General features: G+C 31.6%; 1 protein-coding gene across 1 annotated transcript in view; it reads left to right on the top strand.

Moving 5' to 3' along the window:
* LOC132723911 (protein furry homolog-like) overlaps window positions 1-25,373 on the top strand; it is a 33,757-nt gene extending 8,384 nt beyond the window's left edge. The window contains exons 2-8 of the mRNA XM_060708720.1: window positions 19,046-19,156; window positions 19,680-20,304; window positions 21,004-21,150; window positions 21,841-21,987; window positions 22,678-22,824; window positions 24,366-24,512; window positions 25,207-25,373. Of these exons, the coding sequence (XP_060564703.1) occupies window positions 19,127-19,156; window positions 19,680-20,304; window positions 21,004-21,150; window positions 21,841-21,987; window positions 22,678-22,824; window positions 24,366-24,512; window positions 25,207-25,373 (1,410 nt within the window). The 5' untranslated portion in view covers window positions 19,046-19,126. The remainder of the gene's footprint in view (window positions 1-19,045; window positions 19,157-19,679; window positions 20,305-21,003; window positions 21,151-21,840; window positions 21,988-22,677; window positions 22,825-24,365; window positions 24,513-25,206) is intronic.
* Window positions 25,374-25,917: the final 544 nt, after the last annotated feature.

Raw genomic sequence — 25,917 nt, 5'->3', positions numbered from 1 at the left:
AGTGAATTTATACGATTACAAGTTGGAAATTTCTTGAATTTCTTTTCATACATGAAAATAACTGTTCCTGTATTTGTCAATGTGACCGTCGACGAATATGGACTTAAGTCCTCGGATGAGTTGTCCTATGCGTCGAAAGATACTAAAGATAGGCCTATATAAATTTTTATGTTTTTACATATTCATTGTTTTGTTTTTGAAATATTAAAATAACAGTTAGATAAAAGTTATATCACACTGTTTGACTTCTGAGGTTGACATAGAATTTCCTATTTCAGTGGAAACATGACAGAAAAAATATCTACATGGCGTCATGAATAACCATGGCATAAAGTAAATTTTGAGTATTATACTAAATATATAAAAACTTTTAAAATCTACGTAGCAAAACAATATCTTTAATATTTGTTTAGCATGATTTAAATAAAATATACTTTACTTAACGAGCATAGTGTTTCTCGTGGCCACGACTTAGCTATCTCGTGGCCACGACATAGTAACTCTTGGCCCAACATAGTAACCTACGGCCTTCGTGGTAAATTCCTACGCATCAAAACTCCAAACCGGTGTTAAATAGCCGATATACACCTCTCAAGAAGATTTTTTTATAAATACATCCAAATAATACATTTCTATTCTTTTTATGTCCAAATTGTAGACCAATCAACATGTCACTTAAATTATAGACCAATCATATTTAACCTGTCACTCAAATTATAGACCAGTCCACTTTAACTTGTCACTCAAATTATAGACCAGTCCACTTTAACACGTCACTCAAATTATAGACCAATCCACTTTAACCTGTCACTCAAATTGAATGGGTCACAATTACTCTTCTATCATTTTCATGAGAATACAGATTTAATCTTTTAAACCGAACACTGTCAAAAGTCGTCCTAATAATAGTTGTAAATCATTTAAACTTAACAAAAAATCTAACAGCAGAAATTAAAATACGTTTTTAATCTTTAAAAATGAAAAAACCCTTAAATTTCAAGTAAACCTTATAGTGAACATAATGAAATGTAAAGTAATATATATGTCTAGCTAGAAAAGATTTTGAAGACTTTACATTGGGTTTTCCTTAATTTTCAATTTACACTGCCTAATACTAGTACATGTATGCAATCTTGCTTTACATATTTCATGGCTTTTATTGTTTTTTTTTTTCACTACACAGTTTATTTTAGCTTAAAGGGACTCCACTGAAGCCCAAAAGCCCAAAACATTGGATTCGAATAAATAATGTCGGAATGAGAGAAGAATGAGTTGGTCTCTCGATTCAAATTTTCAAAGTGTCAAATCTGCATATATATGAGGCAATATAGAGATAAATATGCGGTACAGGGTCTGAAGAAATATATGACTAGATACCGGATCAAATTCCTTACAAGCAAAGCACAAAACATATTTTAGAAACTAAACTACTTGTAGTATGGACCGGAATAAAATTCACCTACTTGTCTTCCAAACAAATAATCCTCCATCTTGAAAATTCGGGTCCTACTAAACACTGCTAAGGACTGCTAAGGACCGCTAAGGACTGCTAAGGAGCCACAAAGGACTACTAGGGAGGCACAAAGGACCTTAAAATACCTTCTAGGGCATTCTTATAATACATGGTAGTATGTTTAGTGAAAAAAAAAATATATTTTTAAGAAAAAATATTATTTTGGTGCAAATTTTATGAGTTGCCGGACCGCTAAGGACTGCTCAGATATACAAAGAACTGCTAGGGAGGCACAAAGGATCTTAAAATATCTCCTAGGGCATTCTTATAATACAAGGTAGTATGTTTAGTGACAAAAAATGTATTATTTAAAGAAAAAATATCATTTTAGTGGTAAAATTTATGTTTTTGAAGAGTTGCCGGACCGCTAAGGACTGCTCAGGTGCACTAACAACTGCTAGGGAGGCACAAAGGGCCTTAAAATCCCTCCTAGAACATTCTTATAATATATGGTAGTAAGTTAATAGAAAAAAATGTATTATTGTAAGAAAAAATATAATTTTAGTGAAAAAATTTATGTTTTCGATGAGTTGCAGGACCGCTAAGGACTGCTCAGGTGCACAAAGGACTGCTAGGGAGGCACAAAGGACCTTAAAAACCCTCCTAGAACATTCTTATAATTATAAATATATGGTAGTAAGTTAATCGACAAAAATGTATTATTGTAAGAAAAAATATAATTTTTGTGATAGAATTTATGCTTTTGATGATGTGCAGGACCGCTAAGGACTGCTCAGGTGCACTAACAACTTCTAGGGAGGCACAAAGGACCTTAAAATCCCTCCTAGAACATTCTTATAATTATAAATATATGGTAGTAAGTTGATAGACAAAAATGTATTATTGTAAGAAAAAATATAATTTTTGTGATAGAATTTATGCTTTCGATGACGTGCAGGACCGCTAAGGACTGCTCAGGTGCGCAAAGGACCGCTAGGGAGGCACAAAAGACCTTAAAATATTTCCTAGGGAGGCACAAAGGACCTTAAAATACCTGTTAGGGTATTCCTATAATACATGGTAGTATATTTAGTGACAAAAAATGTATAATTTTAAGAAAAAATATAACTTTGGTGATAGAATTTATGCTTTTGATGAGTTGCAGGACCACTAAGGACTGTTCAGGTGCGCAAAGGACTGCTAGGGAGGCACAAAAGAACTTAAAATATTTCCTAGGGAGGCAAAAAGGGCCTTAAAATACCTGTTAGGGCATTCCTATAATACATGGTAGTATGTTTAGTGACAAAAAATGTATAATTTTAAGAAAAAATATAATTTTGGTGATAGAATTTATGCTTTCGAAGAGTTGCAGGACCGCTAAGGACTGCTCAGGCGCACTAACAACTGCTAGGGAGGCACAAAGGACCTTAAAATCCCTCCTAGAACATTCTCATAATATATGGTAGTAAGTTAATAGACAAAAATGTATTATTGTAAGAAAAAATATAATTTTTGTGATAGAATTTATGTTTTCGATGAGTTGCAGGACCGCTAAGGTGCACAAAGGACTGCTAGGGAGGCACAAAAGACCTTAAAATATTTCCTAGGGAGGCACAAAGGGCCTTAAAGTACCTGTTAGGGCATTCCTAAAATACATGGTAGTATGTTTAGTGGCAAAAAATGTATAATTTTAAGAAAAAATATAATTTTGGTGATAGAATTTATGCTTTAGATGACGTGCAGGACCGCTAAGGTGCACAAAGGACTGCTAGGGAGGCACAAAGGACCTTAAAATATTTGCTACTGAGGCACAAAGGGCCTTAAAATACCTGTTAGGGCATTCCTATAATACATGGTAGTATGTTTAGTGGCAAAAAATGTATAATTTTAAGAAAAGGTATAATTTTGGTGATAGAATTTATGCTTTTGATGAGTTGCCGGACCGCTAAGGACTGCTCAGGTGCACTTACAACTGCTAGGGAGGCACAAAGGACCTTAAAATCCCTCCTAGAACATTCTCATAATATATGGTAGTAAGTTAATAGACAAAAATGTACTATTGTAAGAAAAAATATAATTTTTGTGATAGAAATTATGCTTTGAAAGTTTCGATGAGTTGCAGGACTGCTAAGGACTGCTCAGGTGCGCAAAGGACTGCTAGGGAGGCACAAAAGAACTTAAAATATTTCCTAGGGATGCACAAAGGGCCTTAAAATACCTGTTAGGGCATTCCTATAATACATGGTAGTATGTTTAGTGGCAAAAAATGTATAATTTTAAGAAAAGTATAATTATGGTGATAGAATTTATGCTTTCGATGAGTTGCAGGACCGCTAAGGACTGCTCAGGTGCACTTACAACTGCTAAGGAGGCACAAAGGACCTTAAAATCCCTCCTAGAACATTCTTATAATATATGGTAGTAAGTTAATAGACAAAAATGTATTATTGTAAGAAAAAATATAATTTTAGTGATAGAATTTATGCTTTGGATGAGTTGCAGGACTGCTAAGGACTGCTCAGGTGCGCAAAGGACTGCTAGGGAGGCACAAAAGACCTTAAAATATTTCCTAGGGAGGCACAAAGGACCTTAAAATACCTGTTAGGTCATTCTCATAATACATGGTAGTATGTTTAATGACAAAAAATGTATAATTTTAAGAAAAAATATAATTTTGGTGATAGAATTATGCTTTATGATTTTAAACACATACCAAAACATCTACATGTATATATAAACATATATTATGACAAAATAAATGCAAGTACACACATTTATGTTTAAGCATATATCACTTATGAAGCCGGTCTCTAACACACATCATAACATCTATATACAAAGACATACCCTGACAAAAATGCAAGTATACATATTTATATAAAAGCACATATCAATAATAAAGCCAGATTTAAACACATATCAAAACATCTATATACATGAACACAGATCCTGACAAAACAAATTCAAGTTTACATATAAATGTACAAGCACATATAAAAGAATATATATACAAACACATCTCATTATGAATCACATTTTTTCATATACATGTATGTTGAAAATGTGTATATTGGCTGAACAAATTGTCTCTTCTGCACAGTAAATGGACCATCTATGTCAAATAATAAAGTTAACAAGCAATTATCATAGTATTGCAAGCAATCCATAAGTCCCCTACCGGTTAGAACCCCAGCAACATTCTGATGGGCCATTGGCCATTCAATTTTACCAGTGGATGAATGACATGAATGAACCTAAATCTTTTGAGTTCTAAGTTTGTCAATATCACAGTAATGTGTTTAGTTTCCCTGCCTAGTAAGAAAATTATGTTTATACAACCTTGTCATTTTATTATGATGTGGAATTTTAAAGTAAATCCTGTAAGGAATGAAGAAGTTGGAGTGAAAAATACCAATTTCTTGAAAAAAATCTAAGTTCAAGGAGGAGATAATTCTGAAAATAATCTTGCTAGAGTATTTAACCTTCTCAAAAATGTTGAGTGATAATAAGAAACATATATATGAAGTTTGAAGTAGATGCATTAGGAAAGAAAGAAGTTACTTAAAAAAGACAACATTTTTTTTTTTCATAAAAATTTTAAGTTCAAGGAGGTAATACGGATAATTTTTGTGCTAGAGTTGTAAACCTTGTCACATATGATGTGGTTGATGGCCAGAAACTTATATTTAAAGTTTGAAGTAAACACCTTAAGAAATAAAGAACTTATAGTGAAAAAGCTGAAAATTTAAATCAGAAAACTTGAATTTCAGGCTATTTGTTGCCATAGCAACCAGAATTTTCAACATAGGAAGAAAAGAAAAAAACAAGATACATATACCAAATCATTCTTAAATCGAATATGCAAACACATTTCCTAAAAAAAAAATCAAAAATTCTATGATTTTCTAATTATTTTTAGTTAGAAAACCCAGAAATTACATGCCGCAGGGAGGCGTTTGTTACATTTTGGGGGGGGGGGGGGTATGTTACACTAGATGTTCAAATCTCATAGTTCCTGGGGTTTTTGTTTTAATACTATGATAATAGCTTTATATGCTTTAAATAGTAAAATAGTACATAATGTACAATTAATGTAAACAAATAGAACAAATTTCAGGAAAAATATATAGAATTTAGCTCCTTGATCAAGGAGTTTCTTTCTTTTTATATTTCAAAATGAAAAGTTGCATAGACATTTGAATGAACTGTTCTGAATTAAATAAGAACATTGATAATGAAAGGAAGATTCTTTCTTTTCAGATAATGTATTTCCTTTGTGTTAAAGAAAATTATCATACAGACAGTAACTTTCTATATATATTTACAAAATAATATATAGTGATATAATCAGATTTTTCTTTTAATAGATATTATACAGACTGAAGTAAATTATAAGTTTTCATAAGCTTGAATTTCTAATTACAAATACCAACAAATAAAATTTTCATTTAAAAAATTACAGATCTGCTTTTAAATTGTTGTAATTAATTACTACCAATTGATGAAATTTTATGTTTATTTATGTGAAATGTCAGTAACATTATTATCTGTTATTATGATTCAGTGTTATAAGTTCATTATTTCTCAGTATTGATAGTTCTCTATGTTAATGTTTCAGTATAAATGGACAGCTGATAATTCATTAAAATTTACAGATTCAAAATATTTTTTTAGGACTTTGTTTACAAACAAATTTTGATTATTATCACTTTTAAATTACTGAGGTCATATCCATATATTAAAATCATTTTTCTTATGATCTTCTTCTATTTCTTATAATAATTAAATTGGTTAAGTGATATGACAATGTGCTGGAATATGGAGACAAATACTTTATTCAGGGTGGTGAAATATATTTGTTTTTTGGGTTGTCTTTTTCATTGACTATATATTTGGCCAATAAAAAAATAATGTTCAATAGATCCTTAATTAGACTTAATTGATCTACTGCAGCTTACTTAATAACAGGCATTCTCTAACAGAAAGTCCCTCCCACTGTTTTGAAGTATATCACCCTATATTGGCACCCCCACTGGTTTGTAATATATCACACATCCCAATATACAATACACAGCTCCCAATATACAGCTTGTTAACTTCCAATAATGTGCCAGCCCCATCTGTATATTATATATAGTTAGGATCCATATCCCATTGTTTTATGAGGGGCTGAAATTGGTCTGTATCCAACTGTTTTATGAGGGGCTGGGATAGATGATTTGTTTATTAATGAAGTAAAAAGAACGATCTTAAAGAATCTATGTTTTAACAATTGACTAATTTTAACCACAATGTCACTTCAACATTCTATATATCCTATTTCAATAGTTTTATGTGAGATTATTTTGTTAAGATTATTCTATTTGATTTTAGTGTGAAATATTTCTATGTACAGTTGCAAAGCTAACTACTTCCATATCACACAACATAAGAACAAGATAAGTTTAGTGTTATTGTAAAATTAAAAAAGAATCATTTGCTCATTTCTGTTACATCTGTCCACTTCAGTACCTTATTTTGAAAACACAAAAAAACAAAAAATATATATGAGCCGCGTCATGACCAACATAATGGGTTTGCGACCAGCATGGATCCAGACCAGCCTGCGCATCCACGCAGTCTGATCAGGATCTATGCTGTTCGCTTACCAACCCCACTACAAGTAGAGAAATTGATAGCAAACAGCATGGATCCTGATCAGACTGCGCGGATGCGCAGGCTGGTCTGGATCCATGCTGGTCGTAAACCCATTATGTTAGTTTTGTCATGACGCAGCTCATATATATATTCATATTTGTCGGAAATTCATTTTAGCTTTATATTATGTTGATAAATTGTTAGTCCGCTGAAGGTTAGAGTAACATATAATCTATTTCATGTAAATAATTTTTGTAGAAAAAAATAATATCAGTCGCTTTGGAGATTTAGCATAAAACTCCCTTTGTGAGATTTAGGAAGCACCATATGAGCCAGGTCATGACAAAACCAACATAATGGCTTTGCGACCAGCATGGATCCAGACCAGCCTGCGCATCCGCACAGTCTGATCAGGATCCATGCTGTTTGCTTACAAACCCTATTACAAGTAGAGAATTGATAGCGAACAGCATGGATCCTGATCAGACTGCGCGGATACGCAGACTGGTCTGGATCCATGCTGGTCACAAACGCACTATGTTGGTTTTGTCGTGACTGATGATAGGGACGGATGTTAGAGACAACTGTTACATAACATTCCTTAGCGGTCCTGCAACTCATCAAAGACATAAATTCTATCAGGAAAATTATATTTTTTCTTAAAATTATACATTTTTTATCTATTAACTTACTACAATATATTATAATAATACCCTTGGAAGTAATTTAAGGTCCTTTGTGGCTCCCAAGCAGTCCTTTGGGCACCTGAGCAGTCCTTAGCGGTCCAGCAACTCATCGAAAACATAAATTCTATCACGAAAATTATATTTTTTCTTAAAATAATACATTTTTTGTCACTAAACATACTACCATATATTATAAGAATGTTCTAGGAGTGATTTTAAGGTCCTTTGTGCCTCGCTAGTAGTCCTTTGTGACCCTAGGATGTATTTTAAGGTCATTTGTGCCTTCCTAGCAGTCCTTAGCGGTCTGGCAACTCATCGAAAACATAAATTCTATCACGAAAATTATATTTTTTCTTAACATTATACATTTTTTATCTATTAACTTACTACAATATATTATAATAATGCCCTAGGAAGTAATTTAAGGTCCTTTGTGCCTCCCTAGCAGTCCTTTGTGCACCTGAGCAGTCCTTAGCCGTCCAGCAACTCATCGAAAACATAAATTTTATCACAAAAATTATATTTTTTCTTAAAATAATACATTTTTTGTCACTAAACATACTACCATATATTATAAGAATGTTCTAGGAGTGATTTTAAGGTCCTTTGTGCCTTGCTAATAGTCTTTTGTGTACCTGAGCAGTCCTTAGCGGTCTGTCAACTCATCGAAAAACATAAATTCTATCAGCAAAATTTTATTTTTTCTTAAAATTATACATTTTTTCTCACTAAACATCCCACCATATATTATAAGAATGCCCTAGGAGGTATATCAATGTCCTTTGTGCCTCCCTAGCAGTCCTTTGTGCCCCTAGGAGGTATTTTAAGATTCTTTGTACCTCCCTAGCAGTCCTGAGTGGTCCTGCAACTCATCGAAAACATAAATTCTATCACTAAAATTATATTTTTTCTTACAATAATACATTTTTGTCCATTAACTTACTACCATATATTATAAGAATGTTCTAGGCGGTATTTTAAGGTCCTTTGTGCCTCCCTAGCAGTCTTTTGTGTATCTGAGCAGTCCTTAGCGGTCGGGCAACTCATCGAAAGCATAAATTATATCACCAAAATTATATTTTTTCTTAAAATTATACATTTTTTGTCACTAAACATACTACCATGTATTATAAGAATGCCCTCACAGGTATTTTAAGGTCCTTTGTGCCTCCCTAGGAAATATTTTAAGGTCCTTTGTGCCTCCTTAGCAGTCCTTTGTGCACCTTAGCGGTCCTGCAACTCATCGAAAACATAATTTCTATCACTAAAATTATATTTTTTCTTACAATAATACATTTTTGTCTATTACCTTACTACCATATATTATAAAAATGTTCTAGGAGGGATTTTAAGGTCCTTTGTGCCTCCCTGGCAGTTGTTAGTGCACCTGAGCAGTCCTTAGCGGTCCGGCAACTCTTCAAAAACATAAATTTTATCACTAAAATGATATTTTTTCTTAAAATAATACATTTTTTGTCACTAAACATCCTACCTTGTATTACAAGAATGCCCTAGGTCGTATTTTAAGGTCCTTTGTGCCTTCCTAGCAGTCTTTTGTGTATCTGAGCAGTCCTTAGCAGTCCGGCAACTCATAAAATTTTCACCAAAATAATATTTTTTCTTAAAATTATATTTTTTTTTTCACTAAACATACTACCATGTATTATACGAATGCCCTAGAAGGTATTTTAATGTCCTTTGTGCCTCCCTAGTAGTCCTTTGTGGCTCCTTAGCAGTCCTTAGCGGTCCTTAGCAGTCCTTAGCAGTCCTTAGCAGTGTTTAGTAGGACCGTGAAAATTCTATAGTAATACTACGGTGCAAACGTCCTTCCCCTTGCTATTGTTTTTCACAAGCAGTTGCGGATTCAGGCTTCAGGGCTGCAGCCCCCCCCCCCCCCCCCCCCCAGCTCGGCCAAAAGATACGTTTACCAGCTGGGTTGGAATTTTTTTTGTCAGTTTCAAACTTAACTGGCTGTAGTGTACTCCCTTATCAAAACATTTATTGCTGTCGTCCAGTTGTTAATCTCCTGCCTGGGGGGTTGACAGAGATCTTTATCTATCAACATGCTTGAATGACTTCAATGTTTAAACTGCATAATTGATTATTTTATTACTTTCCAAAGGTCTAATGAAATTAATAGTCACAGGTAGTGGCAAATAGATGTGTTACATTATACACCATATTTTACTATCTTTGTTTTTCAATTTTTTTTTCAAAAGCCCTAGGATTAAGAAATTGAAAATTACTACAATGTATTTGTGAATTAAAAAGATGGCGAGTTTTATAAAGATTATATTAAATGAATCGCGTTTTATTAACTAGTTTTACTACGATTTTTATAAAAATGAAATGATTGGTCATTTGCTTTAGATAACTTTTTTATTGCAGTTATATTTTTTAAAATAAAATTTAAATTGTACTGACCTCTTTAGTATATAAAATGGATTCAGTGATGGAAAAACTCTTATTGAATAATAGTTTTCAGATGAGTAAATTGATCAAGTGTTTGAAATTATTTTTATCAACAGTTGCGCATACATTGGTTAGTGTGCTGTTATTTTGTAAATGCTTAATACTAAACACCAGGGGATTTCTATTTGAAATACCCTGCAAACACTAACCTGTAAAACCATCCAAAAGGTACCATAAACAGCACTAGAAAGTGCACTAGAAAGGAAAAAACATCATTTTAAACCTCATATTTCAAACTTTTCTGAGTCTATTGGAGGGGACACCCCTCCCAAGCCCACCCCAATAACATATATTTTTCTTAATTACATATCATCTAAATATTTTACGGAAATATAAGTATACACATACATAAGCAAAGTACATCGCCACTCATAAGATGAGATATAAAACACATCAAACACAATTTTTTGTCACATGAACAAAATATTGGCCCAATTTTCAAACATGCACAATTTTTGCCTGTTGCATTATCTTCCACCCATATGTAAGAGTCCCCCCCAGGAAACCATTAACTGTATCCGCCCCTGACAAGGACTACACTTAACACTTTCACTTCCGGTTAAACTTCAGTTTAGCTTATACTTTCACTTACGTTGTTGTGACTACTCAAGTTGTACATGTTCCAAGTGATTTATGACAATTTAGCAGTTATGTACACGGGATTTGCATTTTAGGGCTATTTCAATCGTCAAGGAATTCTTGGTAAGCAAACTTATCGGTAATAATGTATTTGTCATTATGTTATGCTACATATAACATAAAAGACTTACTTTATAGATCTATTTTTCTTCCAATTTATAAGTAGTTTTCTCTTCCATGTCGATTCTTTGCCGGTAACAAATCTAATTATTTATTGTATTAATGAAGAATAGTGTATTTGTTTAAATCTTTTCCTTTTTCAATGCATTGTAGTATAGCCAGGATTCGACTTTCTATTTCTATCTAGCTTATTATCTTCATATGTAAAAAGTTTTCAAAGAAGGTATCTCACTATCTAGATGGGCACTTTACTTAATGTTGAAATAGTAGATAAATTATTAAATGTATATTATTACTGGATATATATTTGCATACTTAAGTAAGTAACGTTATGATTATGATGATTGCCTGGTTTATTTTCATGTCATTTTCTATACAGTTATTGAAAAAGGTGTTTTTAGGTGTAAATTTACATTTTTGTCGTTTATTTTTGTCTAAGTGAAATTCATTCCATTCCAGCAAGTCGTATAACGTGTGTCACGGTTCATAACTGTTCAATTATTAGGGGAGAGGTTGTGTAAACGGCCGGATAGCTCAGTCGGTAGAGCCGCGGAACCGTATTCCGAGAGTCCAGGTTTCGAGTCCCGGTCAAGCTGCACATTTTTCTCACCATGTGACATTTGGCGCCAAGCTTGTGTCGCGTGGTTCTTCTCCATATGCAAGGAATGGCTGTTTATGCCTGTAAATGACACAAGACAAACGCCTTGATAATTTAATAAATAATGAGAAACAATTTCTGGCGCAAACCTTTGAAATATATTTATATCAAAGTGCATTAATATAGCTCCGAAATACATAAACGAACAATGGAAATATGCTTGATAATGAAACATAATGATTAACAACAATTACCTGTAAAGGACATAAAACCAAAGGCTTGAAAATTTAATAAATAACGAGACAAACAATTTCTGGTACACACCTTAAAAATATATTTATATCAAAGTGCGCATGCATGAGATAGATAGTTTTTCCGGGAAGTTTTGAAAACTGGGACCCGGCATGCTAGTTATGTCGAAATGAAATAATTATAAGTAAGTAATTGTTTTGATGAAAAGATGATGAAATTGAATAATATAAGAATGATATGGGATAACGGATTGTATATCGGACTGTAGAAGATTATAACACATAGATTACAGACAAATACACAAGATATATACGAGGACATAATGATACATAAAAACGATATAATTAACGAATAATGAAAAAAGAATATCGACCCCATGACACGTGCATCGACGCATGCGCGGATCAATCATATACTTTAAATGTGATCTTTTCATATCTACATATACATGAAACACACCAAAAACTGTCTTAGAATTTTGTTTGTATATCATATATCAACATATCAGAAAGATGCAAATGCACCAGAAAATAAACCCGCGACCTCACGCCTACAAGTGTACCGATCGGTGGATTAGTGTGCCCCCACTTTAGTGGCGGGCATTTAGATTTACCCTTGTCCGTCCGTCCGTTCTCTTTTGTGTCGCACGTAACTCAAAAAGTATTTGACCTAGAGTCATGAAACTTTACAGGAATGTTAATCAGCATGTGTAGTTGTGCACCGTGGAATTTTCGTGTGGATTTATTCAGTACTTTAAGAGTTATTGCCCTTGACTTAGTAAAAATTTGCAATTTTTATCTTGTGTCCTACGTAACTCAAAAAGTATTTGACCTAGAGTCATGAAACTTTACAGGAAATTTGAGAAGCATGTGTAGTTGTGCACCTGGGTATTTTCGTGTGGATTTAGTATTTTAGAGTTATTGCCCTTGACTTAGTAAAACTTTGCAATTTTTATCTTGTGTCGCATGTAACTCAAAAAGTATTTGACCTAGAGTCATGAAACTTTACAGGAAGTTTAAGAAGCATGTGTAGTTGTGCACCTGGGTATTTTCCTGTGGATTCATATAGTATTTTTAGTTTTATTGCCCTTGACTTATTAAAAAATTGCAATTTTCAACTTGTGTCGCATGTAACTCAAAACGGATTTGACCTAGAGTCATGAAACTTTACAGAAATGTCGATCTGCATGTGTAGTTGTGCACCTTGGTATTTTCATGTGTATTTATATAGTATTTTTAGAGTTATTGCCTTTGATTTAGTAAACTTTTGCAATTTTCAACTTGTGTCGTATGTAACTCAAAACGGATTTGACCTAGAGTCATGAAACTTTACAGGAATGTTGATCAGCATGTGTAACTGTGCACCTTTGGTTTTGCTTGTGGATTTATCCAGTATTTGTAGAGTTATTTCCCTTGACTTAGTGAACACCGTTTCATTATGTTGTGTTATTTGTTCCTTGAGTGCTTGAGTTAGAATCAACCAACTTTACAGGAATAGTGATCAACATCACTGTGAAGTTATGCACCTGGGACTTTGCATGTGTATTTTTTCTGTTTTGTTAGTGTTATTGCCCTTGACTTACAGTAGTATAAATTTGCAATTTTCAACTTGTTCATGCATAGCTCAAAAAGTATTTGACTTGTAGGCCTGAAAGTTTACAAGAATGTTGGTCAGCATGTGTACTTATGCACCTTGAGGTTTGCTTGTTGATTTATTCAGTATTTGTAAAGTTATTGCCCTTTACTTAGTAATAGATTTTTAGCTTTCAACTTGTGGCACATGTAGTCCTAAATATATTTGACATAAAGTCATAAGATTGACAGAACAGTGACGTGTGGGGGAACCCGTGTCCTTTGGACACATTTCTAGTTAATCTAGTGCTACAAAATAAAATCACAATATTCTTAAATGTTAATATATAATATTTCTCGGGATACCTATCCTTAAGATTGGAAAATAACTAAAACAAACATCATTCAATGCATGAGATAACAGTTTTAATCTATTTCTAATATCATTCGAAAATATATATTCCAAGATATATATTCCAAGTAACAATTGTTTGTCAAACAAATATCAAACCTATCCTTCATCCGCTACATTTACATTTCAACAATCTCTTATCCTATGTTTCTTTCCAAAAACAGTACTTCAAATATTCAAACAAAATATTTCCTTATTAATCATTTGCCTTATAAATATTTAACATCCTTAGTACCAGATATCCGAAATTTCTGTGGTGTACTAGTAACTATAAGCTTTAACATCAACCAAATCTTTCTGATCAACCGTTGGCCCCAGAGGTCTTACTGAAACAATAGAACACTTCACAACCAGATATCCGAGATTGCTGTGTACAAGAAAATGTTACTATCATTTAATTTACAATCCAACTCTTACAAGGACATAGCCAAACATATTTCAAATATCTATTTCCCAAAAATAAACATTTACTCAGAGATTTGACAGAAATAGTAATACGTCCTTAGTGCCAGATATCTGAGATTCCTGTACACTAGTATGTATTTAATACGTCATTCCCTTCTTGCACAGACATATTCAGACTCTCTTAAATACCCATTTCTCAAACTTTCTTCAATTGAAAGGTTTGTCCATGAGAAACAGCAAGAGATTTTTAGCCCCAGATATTTGAGATTTATGTGTACCAGTAAATATAATACTGCTCTGATCTGCCTTACGGATGAAACCAAACTGAATCTTTTATCTATCTATAGTCTATGTTTAATGAGGGTCCATCCGCCCGTAAGGGCACAAAAATGCAGCTTTCGCTGTCTAGTACGGACCCCGGACATGTCACCAGTCATTCCCTTAAAGAATTAATTTTGAAGCACAAAAGTGGTGATAATTTACCTCCATGCAATTTCCACGGAATATTATTCAAAAAAATTAATTTTGAGCCGAAAGTAGGTCACTGTACGGCGGTCAATGAGAACCTAAACGTACAGTTACCCGTGACAATATGAAAGGTTAGCCCTGAAAAGGGCTGTTTGTGCCAGCAAAAGGCCTGACATTTAAGCCGTCTAATCGTGCTAGGGGCTCACGCACCCTAGCATACCATCCTCGTCGACCAAAGGCCTACTTTGTAGGGCCATTCCCCTCGGCTTTAGTCAGGACACCGGCAGCTAACTTCATGCAAGCTAAGTCGTGCCGCCTTAAACGTTACCCCGAGCTGTAGAAAACATGCGAACTTGCCGCCTTAAACGTAGCATTGGTCCTTCAATCATCTGCCGATGCCCTGTGTCTTCTCAACGACGTACACGTACCGAGGGGAAGAGAGAAGCTGAATCTTTTACACTGCGAACGTTCTATTTATACTTATGAGTGCACCATCTCCGCATTGAATAAAAGCAATAATTTTGATTGGCTAATAAAAGTAAAACGTTTTTTGATACTGATTCTAACAAAATCTTATAAGCGTCTTTTACCTGAACTATTCTTTGTACAAACTATTGTGAGTAATAACTAAACACTTGGAAATATAAACACATCGAAGGATACCCTAAAATTATACAGATTTGATAGTAAAAGTGACTAAAATACCTACTCTTTATCTCATATTAAATTTATAAATAGATTGTTATATTTTTCTTATGCAAGTAGCGATCTTATAGAAAGGGGAGGAAATCAAGTTATTCATAAAATACTTTTCCGTCACACAATCAAGTGTGTGTCTGAAATTTAACCTCAAACGGATGCTTATCATTGATTGTAAGTTTTTAATTATTGGTTAATTCATTCTTGTTTTAAGCATCCTCAGATCGAAATTAGCCCGTCCAGGTGTTACTTGATTTATATAGTCTAAATAGGAAATAGTATGTGAAACTGTAATGCCCATCAGTAATGGAGAAAATCACTTTGATGTTGTGCAGTCCAAATAGAAGCGACATGGTTTTTAACAGAAGGTTCATATAAAGTTGGATTTGATATACATTTCAGATTATCTAGCAATAATATTCCAATCTTTAATACAACTATAGAAAATAGTGCCATTACAATGAGGAATGGAAAGATTTATCTTATTTGATCTAGTGTATCGTACATCCGACATTTCAGATCATTACAGTATTTTATCGGGATTATAAAATACATAACACATAGGTTTTATGAGTAACAGTAAAAAATATCATCCCTCCTAAAAATGCTGTCATCCTCATATAACGCCTCGGGAAACAGTATTTTTCTCGGGAATATCTTAGCTATTACTTGCAAAGATATTGCCTGCACATAAAATATTGCAATAAATGGCGGATACCTGACAGGATTTCCAACGAGGTAAGAAAACTGGCCAATATATTTTTTATTTAACCGAATTAAAAAAAAAAACAGCTGCATACGGCTGCGAGAAAATAATTCTTTATCTATCATCAAGATTATTTCCATGAAATTGTTTACTTTTCAAGATCATTCGTGAAAATGATGACTTGACTACCATTTTCAAGTATTCATTATCTTTTTTGCTTATTTGAACTGTTTCTTACCATTGTCACACAAAATAATAATTAAGCACAAAGAGATTTTGTTTTCTTTTGTTTTATAGTTAAGTTGGCTTTTTGTCGACTGTTATAAGTACAACAATGCATATTATACACTCAGTATAATTTCGATTTTAGGTAGGCAAGTGATATTTACTAAAATTCTAGTGATATAGAAAATTGAAATAAGCTGATGAAATGTGATTCAAGTCGTTTTTAAGAGGTAACGCCAATGTACGTGAATAGTGCTTCGCGGTAACGCTGGAAAATGTGATTTTTTTCTTATATGGTACAGAATTATTACACAGGTTTAACGCCTTTTATCGGCGACTATAATCAAGTTATTTGCGACCTATAGTCCATGTGTTTTCTTCGTAACTTATTAAGAAATAAATGATATTTAGATCATGACATTCAACATTTTGATTGCATATTGTAACTTAGTACAATTTGAGCTACCTGAGTGCGAAAATGATCTCTCTGTTACTTATTGCACGAATAGTGCTTTATTTTCACAATCAGGCGTTACTGGATATACACGGTGTATAAGAGATATAATAAGAAATATCTGGAAAACACATGTAAAGCGAGGTGTTTAGGCCGCCATATTGTCAGTACACGTTATCGTAAAAATCATGTGATTCTCTACCGTGTTATCTAAATTAATTTAACTAGGAAGTAAATTGTTTCGCTTTGATTGTGATAAAGTCATCAAGTTATTTGTCATTATAAACGTCTACAATCGACCAATTGTTTAAAGACCTATATTAAGCCCTTGAAATGCTATATATTTATTATTCAAATCATTTTGTTTTTGGTATCATATAACAGTTTTAAAAAAATCACTTTACTACACATTACTGCGAAATTTTCTACTTTCTTCTAAGATGCTCTGAATTTAATATCAAAATACTATCAAACACATATCTGACATTAAATTTAAAAAAATGAATTAATTATTGATGTCTGAGGCATGATGTGCCTTTAATGTTTATCACTGATAAAAATGATCACAAGATAAATGTGTATGTTAATTTACATTGAACTATGTCTTTTGAATGTTAAATATTTTTATGTCAAATGTATATTCAAGTTATAAGATAAACATGAGCCACCGCCGATCGGGGCAACGCTTGACTTTTTTGTTTACTTTTTTAAAAGTAGACTTCAATTATTTGACGGTCGAGGTCATTTAAAGGTCATATCGAAATTTTTCAACATGTTTGTTGAGTCATAAGTGTTGTTTTGTCAAATATATCAAATCCGTACATAAATAACAAAATTAAAACAACTTAACCGAAATACATAAATTTAACATTGACGGTCAAGGTCTTGTCTAAACGTTTGTTTTATCCAAGTATAAATATAATTCATTGACAAATAACCAAGTTACAGCACATTATGGCAACAATCAGTGAAAATTCTAAAATTTTACACTCAGTGTCAAGGTCATACATAAGTCATAATCAACATGAAGGTCCTGACCTAAAAGATGTAAGTTCTAAATATGAAGTTAATCGATTTATAAGCCAACGCCTCGGGTAACAGTATATTCCTTGGGATTATATTTTTACTGTTACCCACAAACCCATGTGTTATTTATATACTACAGTTGTACTATAGCCAACTGATTCTGTTGGTGGACATAGTTAGACAAGGTGTTTCAATGTTGAAAAACACACTATCGTATATATATTATATTTATTCCGGAAAAATACTTACTGTTTTTTAACGGAAAACATACAAAAATCGAGTTACCAACTACCTGATGGTAGGTAGAGGGGGATTACGAGAAACCAACTACCAGCTAGTAGGTAGTTGGTTATTCGAATATAAAACTTCCTACCAAATTGCCTCTCCTTAAGGTTTTTATCAATATCTAAGACGGGGCCATTTTGGTGCTTGCTAAATATGTGGAAAAATTTACATATGACCTTGACATTTAAGTGACCTTGACCTTGATTATATTTGCTTAGCTTTTGTAATTTATTTATGCAAAGGATTCATACTTGGACAATTGTTGTGTAATTAGACAGTCTAGACCTATTGAAAGTAAAAAAAAAGGAAATATTTTTTCTTTAAGATGTGTTTAAACCGTTTATTTGTTTGCTTTTAGAAAAAGTAAAACTGTCGAGCGTTGAACCCGCCCGATGGAGGTTCTAAGATTCTAAGAATCATTTCCTGACTTAAAAAAAAACAAACAAACCATAAACAGATATGTACTGTCGAGACATAACTATACGAAATCAATTAAACCTTCAACATGTTCTTTAGGTTATTCTATAAAGCTTTATAACAGCATAATGATTGTCGTCAGTTAAAGTTAATTGATATAATGTAGTTTTAACTTACTTTCGTGAAATAGGGCCGGTTTAAAATGCTGTTTCGCGCAGATGATATTTTTTTCAAATGGCACTCTCGTGCAAAATTTAACATAAGTTGGTCACTTGGCAATAACAAGCATGCAAGAGCATCATTACTTGACTACTGCTTCATTGAATGTAAAATAAAATTAGATATGTTTGATTCCATGTTCATTATTTCTGTTATTCAATTATAATGTTGTAGTGTTATGTTTTCATGCTTCAGTTACAGATTGTAACAAACAACATTTTGCAATAAACAAAGTAAATTAAAAAATAGAATGCTCGTCTTATTTGCTTTAAACAATTAGTCTTTGTAATAATTATTTCAGCAACTCGGTATGTACAATGTTAACCAATGATGATGAAGTGGCTGGTAAACCTTGAGTGGTGTTAGTGGAGTGTCGGATGAAATGGAGAATAGAATTAATGCAATTTCTTATGTAAGTCTGACAATCCTAAAATATTTTAGGTCTCAGTAATTCCTTTCTAAATAGTGTTATATTCAAATATATTTATCCAGAAATAGAGGACAAAGAAGGCGTAGTTGTAGACAGCAATCATCCTTTTTAAGAGTTTTCTATAGATGTCGACAGGTCAAAATTTATAGAGAATATACATTAAAGTGTGCATTTTTTCTTTTAGTTTTAAAATTTCGCATTAATACTTGCCAGGTAAATTTTGTGGATTAAACTTACTCTTCAATGAACAAGAAAAAAACTCTTAAGCTTTAATATTTAATATGCATAAATGTTTATAACGCTTCTACACACATCAATGCACCATGGACTGAGAGAAATCCACAAAATATCAATATCACTTTCCACAATTGGCAATTTATATAGTTAATTAAAATCAACCAACAGGAAATCTACATACTTGTTTTAAGCAAAAATTATGTCAATTAAATAAAACATACTTAAAACAAGACAAGAATTCTGTTTTGATTTTTTGTTTTTGTTTTAGAAAACAGATGAAATAGCAAGAGGGCAAGAGTTGTATTTCAGGCACATGTTACTATTCAGTAAAGCCGTGCCATTAGCAATTAAAGCCTTCATTAGAGATGTTGTTGAAAAAAGAGGACCCTCTCTGAATATAGTTCTTACAAACAAGAAAGAACATATTCGAACGTTTTATACTGACATATACAAAGTGCTTTTTGATGATACCAATGAAAACATTGATACAAAAATAGAATCTTTGGGAATAACAAATCTCTGTGATATTGTTTTTTTACTTACTGAGCCAACAAAGATCGATTGTGTTAAACGCATATATGTCCAACAACTTGATCTGAAAAACTATTCGAAATGTGCTTCTTTTGACTTTGAAACTTTTGTACTTAAATGGGAGGAACTCAAGTACTCGTTGACTGAACTTTGTAAAGGTACAGACGCTGAATGTAAATGCAAAAGTCTAATAAAGTTCTTTGATGAATCAAAAGACTTTCAGATAGGAAAAGAAATATATGAAAACTTGAAAAGTACTGAAGATGTCAACAAGCATATTGAAATCGCTTCAGAATACCAATTACCTTCAAATTCGGTCCCAGATTTAAACACTGAGGATTTGTCTGAAGTCGAAGATGATGGTAAGAAATTAATGTAAAAATATTACCATTGCATATGTCTCCTTAAGATATATTGTTAACTATTACAACCTTAATAAGACACAGTTTCTGTTTATTTATCATTTTGTAATAATTTTGTAGATAGCATGAGAAAATATTTCATTTATGTCTCTTTTATTTTAATATCGATTCTGAAAACATTTTAAATGAATTTGGATTGATTTCCATATTTTAATTTATTAAACGCGTTAAATAAAAAAAAAATATAACGCGAGTCTCGTTCAATAAATCTGATATAAAATCTTTTCGAATTTATTATTTTATCTATCACAAATTCTAATAATACGGATAAAACATACCTCTATGAATACTGTTCTTACAGACAAGAAAGAATATATACGAACTTTACATACTGACATATACAAATTGCTTTTTGATGAAACCAATGAAAATATTTATACACAAATAGAGTTTTTGGAATAACAACTCTGTAAAATTGTTTTTTAACTAACTTAGCCATCAAAGATCGATTGTGTTAAGCGCATATTATTCAAACGGCTTAATTTGAAGAAGAAAACCTACAAAGAGTGCTTCCTCTGACTTTGAAACTTTTGTACTTAAATGGGAGGAACTCCAAGTACTCGTTGATTGAACTTTGTAAAGGTACAAACGCTGAATGTAAATGCATAAGTCTAATTAAGTTTTTTGATAAATCAAAAGACTTTCAGATAGGAAAAGAAGTAGATGAACGCTTGAAAAGTACTGAAGATGTCAACAGGCATATTGAAATCGCTTCAGAATACCAATTACCTTCAAATTCGGTCCCAGATTTATACACTGAGGATTTGTCTGAAGTCGAAGATGATGGTAAGAAATTAATGTAAAAATATTACCATTGTATTTGTCTCCTTAAGATATATTGTAAACTATTACAACCTAAATAAGGCACAGTTGCTGTTTATTTATCATTTTGTAATAATTTTTTAGATAGCATGAGAAAATATTTCATTTATGTCTCTTTTATTTTAATATCGATTCTGAAAACTTTTAAAATGAATTTGGATTCCATATTTAATTTATTAAACGCGTTAAATAAAAAAAATATAACGCGAGTCTCGTTCAATAAATCTGATATGAAATCTTTACGAATTTATTATTTTATCTATCACAAATTCTAATAATACGGATAAAACATACCTCTCTGAATACTGTTCTTATAGACAAGAAAGAATATATACGAACTTTTCATACTGACAAATACAAATTGCTTTTTGATGATACCAATGAAAATATTTATACACAAATAGAGTTTTTGGAATAACAACTCTGTAAAATTGTTTTAAACTAACTTAGCCATCAAAGATCGATTGTGTTAAGCGCATATTATTCAAACGGCTTAATTTGAAGAAATAAACCTACAAAGAGTGCTTCCTCTGACTTTGAAACTTTTGTACTTAAATGGGAGGAACTCCAAGTACTCGTTGATTGAACTTTGTAAAGGTACAAACACTGAATGTTAATGCAAAAGTCTAATTAAGTTCTTTGATAAATCAAAAGACTTTCAGATAGGAAAAGAAGTAGATGAAAACTTGAAAAGTACTGAAGATGTCAACAAGCATATTGAAATCGCTTCAGAATACCAATTACCTTCAAATTCGGCCCTAGATTTAAACACTGAGGATTTGTCTGAAGTCGAAGATGATGGTAAGAAATTAATGTAAAAATATTACCATTGCATATGTCTCCTTAAGATATATTGTTAACTATTACAACCTTAATAAGACACAGTTGCTGTTTATTTATCATTTTGTAATAATTTTTTAGATAGCATGAGAAAATATTTCATTTATGTCTCTTTTATTTTAATATCGATTCTGAAAACTTTTAAAATGAATTTGGATTCCATATTTAATTTATATAACGCGTTAAATAAAAAAAATATAACGCGAGTCTCGTTCAATTAATCTGATATGAAATCTTTACGAATTTATTATTTTATCTATCACAAATTCTAATAATACGGATAAAACATACCTCTCTGAATACTGTTCTTACAGACAAGAAAGAATATATACGAACTTTACATACTGACATATACAAATTGCTTTTTGATGAAACCAATGAAAATATTTATACACAAATAGAGTTTTTGGAATAACAACTCTGTAAAATTGTTTTTTAACTAACTTAGCCATCAAAGATCGATTGTGTTAAGCGCATATTATTCAAACGGCTTAATTTGAAGAAGAAAACCTACAAAGAGTGCTTCCTCTGACTTTGAAACTTTTGTACTTAAATGGGAGGAACTCAAGTACTCGTTGATTGAACTTTGTAAAAGTACAAACGCTGAATGTAAATGCATAAGTCTAATTAAGTTTTTTGATAAATCAAAAGACTTTCAGATAGGAAAAGAAGTAGATGAACACTTGAAAAGTACTGAAGATGTCAACAAGCATATTAAAATCGCTTCAGAATTCCAATTACCTTCAAATTCGGTCCAAGATTTATACACTGAGGATTTGTCTAAAGTCGAAGATGATGGTAAGAAATTAATGTAAAAATATTACCATTGTATATGTCTCCTTAAGATATATTGTAAACTATTACAACCTAAATAAGGCACAGTTGCTGTTTATTTATCATTTTGTAATAATTTTTTTTTAGATAGCATGAGAAAATATTTCATTTATGTCTCTTTTATTTTAATATCGATTCTGAAAACTTTTAAAATGAATTTGGATTCCATATTTAATTTATTAAACGCGTTAAAAATAAAAAAAAATATAACGCGAGTCTCGTTCAATAAAATCTGATATGAAATCTTTACGAATTTATTATTTTATCTATCACAAATTCTAAATAATACGGATAAAACATACCTCTCTGAATACTGTTCTTTATAGACAAGAAAGAATATATACGAACTTTTCATACTGACAAAATACAAATTGCTTTTTGATGATACAATGAAAATATTTATACACAAATAGAGTTTTTGGAATAACAACTCTGTAAATTGTTTTAAACTAACTTAGCCATCAAAAGATCGATTGTGTTAAACGCATATTATTCAAACGGCTTAATTTGAAGAAATAAACCTACAAAGAGTGCTTCCTCTGACTTTGAAACTTTTGAACTTAAATGGGAGGAACTCAAGTAACTCGTTGATTGAACTTTGTAAAAGTACAAACACTGAATGTTAATGCAAAAGTCTAATAAAGTTTTTTTTTTTGATAATCAAAAGACTTTCAGATAGAAAAGAAGTAGATGAAAACTTGAAAAGTACTGAAGATGTCAACAAGCATATTGAAATCGCTTCAGAATACCAATTACCTTCAAATTCGGTCCCAGATTTATAACACTGAGGATTTGCCTGAAGTCGAAGATGATGGTAAGAAATTAATGTAAAAATATTACCATTGTATATGTCTCCTTAAGATATATTGTAAACTATTACAACCTTAATAAGGCACAGTTTCTGTTTATTTATCATTTTGTAATAACTTTGTAGATAGCATGAGAAAATATTTCATTTATGTCTCTTTTATTTTAATATCGATTCTGAAAACTTTTTAAATGAATTTGGATTCCATATCTAATTTATTAAACGCGTTAAATAAAAAAAAATATAACGCGAGTCTCGTTCAATAAATCTGATATGAAATCTTTTCGAATTTATTATTTTATCTATCACAAATTCTAATAATACGGATAAAACATACCTCTCTGAATACTGCTCTTACAGACAAGAAAGAATATATATGAACTTTACATACTGACATATACAAATTGCTTTTTGATGAAACCAATGAAAATATTTATACACAAATAGAGTTTTTGGAATAACAACTCTGTAAAACTGTTTTCTAACTAACTTAGCCATTAAAGATCGATTGTGTTAAGCGCATATTATTCAAACGGCTAAATTTGAAGAAGAAAACCTACAAAGAGTGCTTCCTTTGACTTTGAAACTTTTGTACTTAAATGGGAGGAACTCAAGTACTCGTTGATTGAACTTTGTAAAGGTACAAACGCTGAATGTAAATGCAAAAGTCTAATTAACTTTTTTAATAAATCAAAAGACTTTCAGATAGGAAAAGAAGTAGATGAACGCTTGAAAAGTACTGAAGATGTCAACAGGCATATTGAAATCACTTCAGAATACCAATTACCTTCACATTCGGTCCCAGATTTATACACTGAGGATTTGTCTAAAGTCGAAGATGATGGTAAGAAATTAATGTAAAAATATTACCATTGTATATGTCTCCTTAAGATATATTGTTAACTATTACAACCTTAATAAGGCACAGTTGCTGTTTATTTATCATTTGTATTAATTTGTAGATAGCATGAGAAAATATTTCATTTATGTCTCTTTTATTTTAATATCGATTCTTAAAACTTTTTAAATGAATTTGGATTCCATATCTAATTAATTAAACGCGTAAAATAAAAAGAAAATATAACGCGAGTCTCGTTCAATAAATCTGATATGAAATCTACGAATTTATTATTTCATCTATCACATATTTTAATTATACGGATAAACCATACCTCTCTGAATACTGTTCTTACAGACAAGAAAGAATATATACGAACTTTTCATACTGACATATTAAAAGTGCTTTCTGATGATACCAATGAAAATATTTATACACATATAGAGTTCTTTGAATAACAACTCTGTAAAATTGTTTTTTTTAACTAACTTAGCCATCAAAGATCGATTGTGTTAAGCGTTGATATACAAACGGCTTAATTTGAAGAAGAAAAAGAAACCTACAAGGAGTGCTTCCTTTGACTTTGAAACTTTTATACTTAAATGGGAGGAACTCAAGTACTCATTGATTGAACTTTGTAAATGTACAGACGCTGAATGTAAATGCAAAAGTCTAATTATGTAATTTGATAAATCAAAAGACTTTCAGATAGGAAAAGAAGTAGATGAATACTTTAAAAGCAGTACTGAAAATGTCAACAGGCATATTGAAATCGCTTCAGAATACCAATTACCTTCAAATTCGGTCCAAGATTTATACACTGAGGATTTGTCTAAAGTCGAAGATGATGGTAAGAAATTAATGTAAAAATATTACCATTGTATATGTCTCCTTAAGATATATTGTTAACTATTACAACCTTAATAAGGCACAGTTGCTGTTTATTTATCATTTTGTATTAATTTTTTAGATAGCATGAGAAAATATTTCATTTATGTTTCTTTTATTTTAATATCGATTCTGAAAACTTTTAAAATGAATTTGGATTCCATATTAAATTTATTAAACGCGTTAAATAAAAACAATATAACGCCATTCTCTTTTAATAAATCTTTACGAATTTATTATTTTATCTATCACAAATTCTAATAATACGGATAAAACATACCTCTCTGAATACTATTTTTACAGACAAGAAAGAATATATACGAACTTTTCATACTGACATATACAAAGTGCTTTTTGATGATACAAATAAAAATATTTGTACACAAATAGCGTTTTTGGAATAACAATTCTGTTACTGGTTTTTTAAATGCTTAGCCATCAAAGATCGATTGTGTTAAACGCATATTATTCAAACGGCTTAATCTGAAAAACTACAAAGCGTGCTTCCTCTGACTTTGAAACT

Source organism: Ruditapes philippinarum, unplaced genomic scaffold (genome assembly GCF_026571515.1).
Source record: "Ruditapes philippinarum isolate M1 unplaced genomic scaffold, ASM2657151v2 ctg5631_1_1_1_1, whole genome shotgun sequence".
Lineage (NCBI taxonomy): Eukaryota > Metazoa > Mollusca > Bivalvia > Venerida > Veneridae > Ruditapes > Ruditapes philippinarum.
This window is presented reverse-complemented; position numbering and strand designations above follow the sequence as displayed.